A 12296-nucleotide genomic window follows, 5' to 3' on the forward strand; every position below is an offset into this window, starting at 1 on the left:
TGTTTCAAGATTTGATACTGACTTGTATAAGGTGAATGACTTAAATATAAAAACAAAAAAAGAATGTAAAAAAAAACTATAGATAAGGATATTAAATATAATAGAAAGCCACTAAAGATAGAATTATTATTACTGAATTTGGTGATATTCTAGTTACATCTTGTCCCCCTTAACATTTTGTGTAAGACAGTCTTACATACATAGTAGATAATACAGCTTATGACATGGATGTCACGTCCTTCTAAAAGCAATATTATAAAGATTTACCCGAGTTCTTTCCTGGAGGCAGTTGTTAACTCATATTCACAGTGTTTCTAGGTTATGTGTCTCAGCATTTTTCCAGCTGAATACTTGTCTTCTCTAGCTTTTGTATTTAATAGCATCCAGCTTCTAAAGCCTTGGAATAAAAATTTTTAATTTTAGTGCAGGGGAAATACCTTTCCCCTCAAATTTGAATATGGCATTTCTTTATCTTAGTGCCATGGAGTAGTCTGCTACTGACCTCTCTGTAGCTGGAAGCTAATAGTTTGCTTGGTATAATAATGACTTTGTAAAGATAGTTTGACCTCACTGTTGTCATTTGTACTTGTATTTGGTGTTCTTTATGAAATGACACTTCATTTTAATTTAGGCTCATCTTTAGTGCTATGTCATTATAATAAGAAGTAACCCTTTTCTTTCATTCTGTCCTGTATTGCCTACTGTGATGAATGTCACTGTTGGGATTTTGTTACATTAACATTTGTTGAGTTGAGAGTCCTGGAGTATCATGGGATGTTGAGCCATGATTCAGCAAAAGACCTCAAGGGAAAGTGAAATAGAGAAGTTTATTACTCACGGGTCCTGTGGGAGGGGGCACCATACGGGGAGATCAAGGTCCAGGCAGAGAGTGGCAGGACCTGGGGCACATGCCTTTATTAGGGTCTGCGGGTGGAGTGCTTTGGGGTTCCCAGGCTAAGTTGGGGTTGGTCAGTTCAAACCAAAAAGAGTAGGGCTTTGGCAAACTTTGAGGGGGTCTAGTCTTAGGGAGAAGGCCCTGGGCAGTGGGAGAGAGTGTTTTGTCAGTGGGAGTCTATCAGGAACTCACATTTCTTGCCACTCTGCAGGCTCTTACCTAGAACTGCTCCCAAGGAAAAGGCTTCTGTCATTTCTAGTTCCCTGTGGGCCACTTGGCCACACAAAATGGATGCCGAGGCAGCAGTATGGAGTAGTTTGACTAAGAGTTAACTGTATTTAAAAAAATTTGTTTTAAATTTTATTTATTTTGAGAGAGAGAAAGAGAACAAGCAGGGAGAGGCAGAGAGAGAGGGGGAGAGAGAATCCCAAGCAGGCCCTTTATTGTCAGCTCAGAGCCTGACGCAAGGCTCCGTCTCACGAACCGTGAGATTATGACCTGAGCTGAAACCAAGAGTTGGATGCCTAACCCACTGAGCCACCCAGGTGCCCCTGATGTACCAGTTTTTAAATATCTTCATTCACGAATGGTGTTTTCTTCTCTGCTTTGACTACTGGCTAACTCCACTCCAGTTTTTCAATCTTCTAGCAGATGGAGGCACTCGTATCTTGTTACATGGCAGTTTTATCTCTACCTTTATTCGGTCCTTGCTTTTCGTTTGCTTTCCCATTTGTCCAAGACTGCCTCACCTTTTAATTTTATCATAATTGTAATATACATTTTTATACCCCAAATCCTTTGTGGAACACAATAGGAAGCAGATTTCAAAATGTTATTAAGAAAGGACATGCTATATTGTGATGATCACCGAAGAATTGCCATCAGACGTAACTGATGTACCAGTTTTGAAATCTTTATTCACAAATCAGTATAGTATGGTGAGTTTGAATGCCATATGTAGGATAAAACAGATTATGAAAAGTATCATACTTACATTGAAACTATATTACTGAATCATCTGATATTCTACTTCCTGCAATAACTTAATGGACCCAACTCTACCCTTTGAATGGACCAATTTTATGATTTTCCTAGAAAGTTTTGAGTTGAGGATAGTTTCTTGCTGTTTCTTTCCATGATCCAAGGCTTCAGACAAAATCCTTGGAAACAAGCAATTAGAACCCAGTCTCTCCAGGATCAAGGAGAGATAGGAGTGAGGAAAAGGACACCTTATCGCTTTTTAAAGGCCCTCAATTGCTATGCTTTGCAGGATATGGGGGAGCGGGGTGCATACTGGAGGAGGAAAGAATCAGTCCCAACAAGCATATTGAACATTTCTGGACTGTCAATATTAAGAATGAATTTCTAAAACACAAGTTCATAAACAGAAGCTTTCCAGCTAGCTGTTAACTGAAATGCATATGCAATATAGTCAAGGAAGTACCGTGCTTACAAAACCACAGACATCTTATTTATCTTTGATTTTAAAATAATTCATTCCCTTATTGGGTGAGCAATGGAGAAAGTGGTGTGACTGCAATACCAGCTGGTGCTAAGGATTTCAGTGCTTCCAGAAGATGCAGGCTAGAGAACTTCATTAGGCACCGGAGGGGCTCTTTTCTCTCGGCCAAGATGCCCCCATGGAAGTCACTTTTGAATTTTCGTTTCAAGCTTATATTGTGCAAATTCTAGTCTTGGTTGAGGATAGTCTCCAAAAGTTTCTTGAGTCACTCTCCGGACTCTCTCTTTTTCGATTCTGTTTTCATGAATGGTCCTTGAATCCGTGTGCATGTCCAGCTCAAGGGTTTCTTGTAGAGGCTTGGTGGAGTTGTGAGTTTCAAAGGTCTGACTATACTGTTTGAAAACAATAGCCTTCAGAGAGTCCAGATACTGGCTTCTGAGGTCCATTTTCACAATCTTATGGTGATTGCTAGCCACTGTCAGTGCCTGACCCAGAAGGGGTATATTGCTCTTCAGGTGGCAGAAGGAAGTGAAGGCGTAGGGAGTCTGGGAGTAATACAGCACACAAACAGGTTTGTACTGGTTTGACTTTCTATGCTGCGTTCCCCAGTCAATTCAGATCCGTACTGCATTCTCCTCAGCGTCTCTGAAGCTGACCCTCACATTTTTTAATGCTCTCCGAAGAATTTTCTCAAATGAACTTTTGAATTGTTCCGTATCAAAAAAGGTCAGCGTCTTCACCTGGTTCTTTACTCATTTGAAAAACATCCCAAACTTTCTGGTGCCGATGAAATTGAGTATAAATGATGTCTAAAAGGGCTGTGTCGTGGAGACTTGCACACTTATCTCACAGAGCAGAACCAAGTCCTGAACGAGAGATTGCTTTCTCTGCCGGAAGTTTACGGTCTGCAGTTGATTTGCAGACAAAAAATCCCAGGCTTTGAGGATTTTCATCATTTCAGTCATTGGGATTTTCAAGATGGTCCTCATGATAAACGTGGCAACAGTTTCATCCATCTCTTTGGCAATTGGAACGTGTGGCGGTCATGGAAAAGTCCCCCCACAAGCCTGGGATGTGGCTTTCTCAAGGTTCCTGCCACACTCAAGGGCCTGATCCCACACTGCGCCGGTCTCTTAACAGTCGGTTATCTCCAGCAGTGTTTCTTCTCGGCCAAGAGTTAACTGTATTTTTAATTTAGTGTTTCTCTAACCTCATTTCTTCTCCTTGCAAATAATAGATGCTGAATAAATACTTAGTAAAACAAAAATTTAGTGATCTATTCTTGCTCTTTGTTACAATAGTGATCCTGACCTAGTTGTTTACTGTTTCTGTTAATTTGGGTTCGGGGCAGAAGGGTAGAAGGTAGATATGTTAAGTTAGGATGCATTTACTGATCTTGTAGGTATTTGATGAACTAGGACATGCAGTCTAGTAGGTGGAATGGGGATTGACAGTCCACCTGGGTGGCACTGCGTCTGCAGTTGCTTTTAGAAATAGCATCCATATTGACCCCTTAACATTAATGTAGGAAGAAACTGAGGAGAGAAGGATATTTTGATGTAAATTATTTTTGCCAGTTAGCCATTTGGTCTCCTTGACCTTGATCCCATTAGACTTGAGAAGTAAAGTCATCTTGATTACTGAACTTTCCAGGGAGTAGTTGTTGAGTGTCTCTTTGGCTTTACATTTTTTATTCTTTTCATTTGAATGTGAAAGGGCCTGTGTTTTGAAGATTGTTGTATAGACTCCTAGAAACGGTTGTTACCTGGTTTTAACAGGTTTATTTTCAGTTTATTTGGGTAGGCTGGCAAAGAAAGAACATACTTGCATCAAATTCTACTTATTGAGGAGTAGTTTCTTAATCTTTGTGTCTGTTTCTCCTACATATGAGGTATATCATGGGTATGTGCATATTCCATTTATTAAGTCATCACGTTAGAAGGAGCATTTATAAATATAAAATTCTGAGTAAGAAGAGATCCAGTCAGATGACAAAGTAAAAATGTTGATTAATCCATTACTGAATATAGTTCCACATTTTAAAAATCCGGACTCTCCAGCAGTGATGACGTTTTTACTGATTTTCTCGATGCAAATTTCAGCATTAAAATTTATTACTGTGTAGCAAACTATGAACGTTCTATTGCTTCTCAGTAATTAATTTATTTCCCTATTTCAGTTGACTTGGTTACTTATATAACAAGGTTTCAGTGGGACATGGCTAAATACCCAATCAAGCAGTCCCTGAAAAATATTTCTGAAATAATTGCCAAGGTAAGATAAAAAATGACACAGGTAGGACACACTGATTCATAGTGGCTTTATTGATTTTATAAGTATTTAGCTGTGAAATACTGTTTAGGTTTTGAGAAAGCAACTAAATTATATGTGACTGATAGAAATAGGAGGTACCATTACTACAACTTTACCAAAAAAGAAAGATGTTAAAAAGTGTTATGCTTTCCAGTGTACATTATCCAAGTTGTGTAGTTTACTTACTTAAGTGGTTAACTTAAATATTACATCAACAGTGTTTAAGGAAAAAAAACTTTAAAATCCTGTAATTATTACTGATACAAATTTTAAGGGTTAACTGAGATTATGTAGAACAGGAAATTGGAATCTATTAAAGATTTAGGAGTCATTCAGCTAGTGATAATGATTACTTTGGCATGTTTACATACAGTACTGCTTCAGACATTAAACTTTATGGGTTTTCTGACACCTTCAGACGTTCAGTATTGACCCTCGACACAGAAAAATGCCTGTATTCATGTACACATGATTTTATGTACGGTTTCAATGAGTACACAGATCCTGAAGCTCATCCATGAACTCACTGAGTTAAGAGTTCCTTTTATATTACAGTCATTGAACTTGAGAGAAAATATAAAAGTCTTACCTGAAACTCCAAACAAGGCAGATAGACAAGGATCTATTAACTGTTTGTCAACATTCTGACCTGACTGAGATGAAAAGTGGAGTTTAAATTACTTGGACAGACTTTCCTTTTCCTAGCTTTCAGTGACTTTGTGTAAGTGCTGTATAGTTAAATATAAATGAGTAGATTATCAAGGATTTTAAAGCTGAGGTAATCATTATAATATAATGAAAATGAGTAGTTTGATAATATAAAGTGGTGCTCTTACTATGATTGAAGTCTCCTTATTTTGGTCCAGTTATCAAGGATTTAATCATCATTTTCTGATACTATTATAGATGAGGAAATAGGCTCAGAGAGGTGAATTGACTTACCGTATTGCCACACAACTGATAATGGTAGAGCTGAATTGAAACTCATTCTTCAAATGTTAAATCTGCTGATTTGTATGTTCTCCCTACATTGTTAGTAGTTTTAGGACTCTTTTTGAAAAATCAGCTTCTGTAACATTTATAAATACATCTAACCACAATTTTAATTTAATTGAAAAAATATTCTATGTAAGAACAGTGGCATTATGAACAATAAAACTCTGTGTAGCTTCATTACTTTTGGAAATTAATCCTTCAGCCTTGTGAATTTAAAGCTTTTTAATTAATAATCTCTATACCCAGTGGCTTAGATTCCATTTATGGTTTAAGATGTAGTATCATAACAGTAATTAAAATATATGTGGACTAAAACATTATCTTTAGTAGAAAAGATTCATGTGGAAATTACCAGGGTTATTAAAAATGAAGGAAGTTATTTTTTTAATCATCTTTTAAATTGTGCTTTTACATCAAAAAGAATGAAATCTTGCCATTGCAACAATGTGGATGGAGCTAGGATGTATTATGCTAAGCAAAATAGGTTAATCAAAGACCAAACCATATAATTTCAATCATGTGGAATTTAAGAAAGAAAACAGATGAACATACGGGAAGGGGGAAAAAAGGAGAGGGAAACAAACCACAAGAGACTCTTGACAATAGAGAACAAACTGAGGGTTGATGGAGGGAGGTGGGTGGGAGATGGGCTAGATGGCTAATGGGTGTTAAGGAGGGCCCTTGTTGTGATCAGCACTGGGTGTTGTACGTAAGTGATGAATCACTCAATTCTATTCCTGAAACCAATATTGCACTATATACTAAAATTTAAATAAACGTTAAAAAAAAAAGTCCTTTTAAAATAATAGTTGTTACATCAGCAACTAGTGGTATTTGTTTTTTAAAGTGTTCAGGTACAGCTACTTTATTTCTGTTAGAAAAATTTTGCTTATTTTTCTTTTTCATTTTTAAAGGGAGTGACTCAGATTGACAATGACCTGAAATCTAGAGCATCCGCATATAATAACTTGAAAGGGAATCTTCAGAATTTGGAACGGAAGAATGCGTAAGCATATGTGAATATTAAGAATTGGGCAAGTGCTGAATGAGCTATTGTTGGGGTTTAGTGAATTCCAGTTTATTCTATTTCTATAATTAAAATGGTGTTTTTTCACTTCACGGAGAAAAATTTATTAATTCAGACTAGTCAAAACAGATGAAGCTGATTTATTCTTGTTTTATAAAACTTGTGAGTTGGGTCCTAATTTGTCCCTTGATCCATTTGTGTTTTCACTGAAAGATTGCCTAAAATTGTTTCAAATTGAATCATAGTTTAATTGCATAGCAATCACCTGCTGCTTGAAAGAATTCTATCAAAGAATTCTATTTGAATTTTATCAAAGAATAATTCTATCAAAGAATGTAATTTGTCTGTTTATCTGTTTTCCAAGTTTAGCTTTTTTACATGTTAGATTTTCCAAAAGTAGGACACGTTTGTTTTCTTGATCTCATTGTAGTATGACCACTGCAAGTGTAGCTTTAAATGTTTAACTATTCAAGTTACACATTCATATTCCAGAGGGAAAGTTGGTTGGATACTATCAGTGGTACAAACAGGGCAAGTCACTTTCATTATGAAATGTACTGGGAGACCAAATGAAGACTGATTTGATTATTGGGTTAACTAACCAAAATTGCCTAGGATCAGATGATACCTGGGGAGAGGGAAGAAGATCAGAGATTGTCCTTAGATGATGTAATTTTGTAATTATGATGAAATAGGTTTTAATTGGCATACAATGAATAACACTTGCCCAGTCAAGGTACTAGATATGTAATCAGGAGAAGAGTTGAATTATAATAATTAAAGCAAACACAAGGGGAGATACTAGAGGCAAATATTGATAAATGGTAGCATTTCTTTGATAGTGAGGGTGGGAAATACTCAGCTAAATTTAGTCTTCTTACAAAGTAGAAACGTTACCTAAGACTAATCAGTCTCTTGAGGTGTACATATAGTAGATATGAATGTAATTAGCCTGATACTTCTTATGTTATGGAGGCATGATCAGCCTGATTATTTTCTTCTTACTCCTCAGAGGAAGTTTGCTAACTAGAAGTTTAGCAGAAATTGTGAAGAAGGATGACTTTGTTCTTGATTCAGAGTATCTCGTCACATTACTGGTCGTGGTTCCCAAGTAGGTCTTTTAATTACTTTTGCTTGTTAAAATATTAAAAAAATGTTAGTGTCTGATACTGTAATTTGAAGTTTTCCATAGAACTCAATTGTAAAGGGAATATTATTACGTTGTCATTCATTCCATCAACTAACATGTACTCAGGTGGCACGTAAGTAGAATTTAGTTCATAATCTGATAATGGAGACATCAATTATAAATTGAGATTCCAAATCAAATTTAGCAGCTTAGTAGAGTTGGCTTATTTAAAAATTAAATAATGCTAAATTATTAGATTTTAAAAAAAATATAGATTTTAGATTTTTCTATAGTAGGAAGCTTTTGTTTTTCTGAAAAAAAAATTTTTTTTTTAAGTTTATTTATTTATTTTGAGAGAGAGAGAGAGGAGGAGAGGCAGAGACGGGGAGAGAAAGTACAGAGCTTGAAGAGCCCAACGTGGGGCTCAAACTCACAAATCTGTGAGATCATGACCTCAGCTGAAATCAAGAGTTGGACGCCTAACCAACTGAGCCGGCTAGGTGGCCCTTGTGAAAAATCTTTATGATTGGTTAGGATGAATTAAGCCCTTTAAGAAGCAAAGGATAGATTAGATCTGGGGTTGGCAAATTTTTTCTGTGAAGGGTCATATAGTTCATATTTTACACTTTGCCAGCCATAGGGTCTGTGTTACAGCTACTCACCTTTGCCATGTCGACTTCGTGGTTGTAGCTGAAAGCAGCCATACACTGTACCTACAGAATGGATGTGGCTCTGTTTCAGTAAAACTTTGTTTACAAAAACAGTTTCAGGCTCTCGGCATAGTTTGCTGGGTTAGATAACCCTTTGAAATCTTTAGATTAGGTCTTCTGTGTTAATTAACATTTGATCATTGTTAATAAAATGAGGCCTTTCGATACTCATAGGAAGAATTAGAACTCTGTGTGCATGTGTGTCTATGAGAGAGAAACACTTAATGATTTCACTTCTGACTTGAACTGAAGTCTTGCTATCAGGGAATCTTTGGAGGATCCAAACTGAGGTGGAAAAGTTGGGGATTCTTCACAGTATCAGTGTACGAATTCTTCCTTTGCTGTGCTCTCCATTTTTTTTATCTGGTTACGAAATGGGGAGTATTAGAAAATGATGCCTCCTGGAAAGGATGGGAAAGCACCTCCGTTGAATTTACTGTGGCTACACTATCATCTGACTTCTGCTTTTCTCCCCCAACTTCAGAATACTATAGAGCACTGATTTTTTATAATAAATTTCTGTGTGTCTATGTTTTTATGCATGTAGGAAAATAACCTTTGTGCAGATAAAAGATTTGTCTCTGTTTTTATTGAAAACTTGTGTTTAAAATCAGACGTTTTTATAGTTTTCGCTTCGCTATTATTGAAACCTAGGACCTGGGGCACCTTCCATGATGAATTAGTCACTATCCTGACCTATAAATCCTGTAGTTCTTTATAATGCAAACATAACCTTCTCTCCCCACACCCCCAAAATCCGTTGGTCTGTAGAGAAAGTTGTTGCACAATGTTCTGTGGAGCATGGTTTACTGTCACTTAATTTACTCAATACTTCCTGGTACTTTGTGCTTTTGGTAAATAGTTTGATCCAGCCCTTCATAATGGCCAGTGAACAGAAATGATAGTGACTTCAGTATGGCCTTTGAATTTATTTATTTTTAATGAGGTAATGCATTATTGACTCTGAAGTTTGAAGGTAATTTAGAATGTATACTTTGCTTTACTACCTTTCCAAACTTAGTTCTAGGATGTGCCTCTTTTGCAATAGTTACTGGATGTAAGAGAGTGGTGAACTGTATTTCTTGCTTCACTGCTCACTGTATTTGAAATTCATTCTCAGTAGGAAACTTGAATTTTGTGTGTGACATAGATTTGAAGTATACTTTAGTTGAATTTCCTGTTTGTCCCATATTTTTTTCTGTCTCAGCATGGCAGGAGGTAAGACTTGTTTTTCTTTTCCACTACTTACTGTACCTTTTTTGCAGGTTAAACCACAACGACTGGATTAAGCAGTATGAAACACTAGCTGAAATGGTAGTTCCAAGGTCTAGCAAGTAAGTAGTAGTCTTTGTAAAACCTGTTGCTTTCCTAGAATTCCTTTTATAGTTGGGATGTTGGGTTGGGAAATATCTTTTTACCTTTTCTTTGTGGTAAGTTTATGGTTTCAGAACCATCTTTTTCACCTCATAAATAAGTTACGCCAACTCTAGTTATCACGATCATAGACCTGAAGGGGATTTTGTACAATATGATCGACTCACTCATGTTTGTAGGTGTAGAAGTTTGAGGCCGCAGAGGTGAAGTGATTTGCCCAGAGTCGCACATGTCATTAATGGTAGGGCTAGAATTAGAACCTGGGTCACTGGTGTGGTACTTTTTCTGCTGTGCTGTGCCACCTTCTGAAAATGTTTTGTCCGGTATTTATTGTATACCTACTATGTGTCTGCCATTCATTTCTCTTGCAAAGGAAATGTACCAAAATGGCTGCTAGAGTACCATGTTGTTCTGTAAATACTCACCATCACTTTCCAGTGAGCATAGAGACTGTGTAATCTGTATTTTCCATTAAAAATTTTGCATTTTAAATTTATAGATTAATATACATTATCTAATTTGATATTTACAACAATTCTGTGAACTGGTTGGAGCAGTTATCGCTCTTGTGGATAAAGAAGTAAAAATGCAAGAAGAATTAAATAGTTATCTAAGGCATATGGCTGCATTTGGCTGTATTAGTGTCCGGTGACAAAGTTAGGACTAAAAGTCAGGTTTTTTAACATTAGGGCTCGTACTGTTGACGCTACCTTGTCATTTTTTTCCTGTGTTCTATCATTCCACGTGAGATGTTCTCCGAGGAAGTATTAAATACAGTATATATGCATCGCCCAAGGATTCTTTTGTGTGGATACCCCTCAAGAGGTGGCAACATGTGGTGAGAGGAAGGTATAGCAGATAGTAAAGAAGTGGTATTAGTGAGATTGGGCCCATGAAGTATTTGCTTTTCCAGTTTTTATATGGGAGGTACCTTAGTGTAATAGAAAGAGTACTGGACCCAGGGATTTGAGTTCTATTGCTGGTTCTGCTACCAACTTGCTGTGTGACCTGGGGTAAGTCTTAATTTCTCCGGGCCTCATTTTCTTTGTAAAAAGAGCATAGCACCTTCCCAGTACACGTTATGAGGTTGTTTTAAGGCTTGATAAGGTATACAAAACATGAGGTCATATGATTATCGTAGTTTCATGAATGTTGATTTTTTGAGAACTAAACCACAAACCCCTGCTCATCACAATTTTTTTTTTTCCCCCATTTCGGGGAATACCTTCTGTTCACACACCAGCCCTTCGCATGGCAAACTGAAGAGCAAGGTGGTGTCTTCATATTAGTTTTCCACTGAAGGACAAATAACAACTGCACATACCTTTGTACTCTGTAGGCCATTAAAGCCAAAGAGGTTGACTTGGTGTCCAAGAGGCAGGGAAGGAGGGGGACTACGGACCCAGTGCATATGGAATGCAAGTTGTATATATGCCAGGCCTAAGGTCCAGAGGAGTGGTGTGGAGACACGTTTCCAATTTACTCTGAAAGAAGGACTCTAAAAATATTACTTCAGAGAGTTGCATCTTTTGAAGATTAATTTAGTAGTTTAGAGGAAAAAATGCCAGGTGGGAATGGTTTAGTGTAGACAACACCTGTCTTCTGAATGACAGATGAGTACTCCCTGACCACCAGTCGGTGGAAACATCTGTTCTACCTTTTTCTCAGTTCAAAAGACATTTGGAACCATTGCCGTGAGGCTTAGCTTTTGAAATTTAGTCCGCAAGAACAGCAGCATCTCAGCCGGCACCGTGAATAGCACGATTCACTCATGGGGGACAGACAGGCTGTAGTGGGTTAGTCTGGAATTTTGTCCATTGTTCAGGAAAGAACTCTAGGACTTGATGCTGGTTTTTTTTTGCTGATCATAGTAACTAACATTTTTGAGTAGCTGCTGTGTGCTAGTAATTTTTCTAAGTGCTTTATTTTTAAGTCATTTGTGAGTAGTAATGCATTCACTTGTCGCTTCTTGGTACGTAAGTCCTTACTTGGGAGCAGTGAAGAGGAGAGTGGAATTGTGAGGTAGGAGAATGGATTGAAAAATACTGTCTTCAAACCTGAGGGAAACAATGTCACTTAAAAAAAAAACCCTTAGAATCTTGCTGTCTGCAAAATTTTCTACTTAACTCTTAAAATTATTGCAGACTTTGAGCCATGCCACTGTTGTGTAGATAAGTGTAGGGATGCGTGTAAATGCCATGCAAAGTTACGGCCAAAGAAGTGGAGGCTGGCTGCTGTTCTGCTTCTTGTTGGAAAGCCTGCTCAAAGAGAGGTGTTTTTCACCACCTAAGTGGTACTTAGGGTTACCACTTTTCTTTTTTACGTACTTCTGCTTGTGAAGATAGTCTGACCAGGTCCAATTGCTAGTTAGCTTTGCCTTTTCTGTGTTT

The 12296-nt window shown here is 37.2% G+C and overlaps 1 protein-coding gene and 1 pseudogene across 11 annotated transcripts in view; one reads left to right on the forward strand and one right to left on the reverse strand.

The window, feature by feature from the left end:
• ATP6V1C1 (ATPase H+ transporting V1 subunit C1) overlaps positions 1-12296 on the forward strand; it is a 150135-nt gene that overhangs the window by 77100 nt on the left and 60739 nt on the right. For all 11 annotated transcript variants that reach the window (XM_042923484.1, XM_042923485.1, XM_042923490.1 and 8 more), the window contains 4 exons: positions 4537-4631; positions 6581-6672; positions 7706-7804; positions 9798-9866. In XM_042923484.1, coding sequence (XP_042779418.1) covers positions 4537-4631; positions 6581-6672; positions 7706-7804; positions 9798-9866 — 355 coding nt within the window. The remainder of the gene's footprint in view (positions 1-4536; positions 4632-6580; positions 6673-7705; positions 7805-9797; positions 9867-12296) is intronic.
• LOC122210682 lies at positions 1450-3679 on the reverse strand (annotated as a pseudogene).

Source organism: Panthera leo, chromosome F2 (assembly GCF_018350215.1).
Source record: "Panthera leo isolate Ple1 chromosome F2, P.leo_Ple1_pat1.1, whole genome shotgun sequence".
Classification (NCBI taxonomy): Eukaryota; Metazoa; Chordata; class Mammalia; order Carnivora; family Felidae; genus Panthera; species Panthera leo.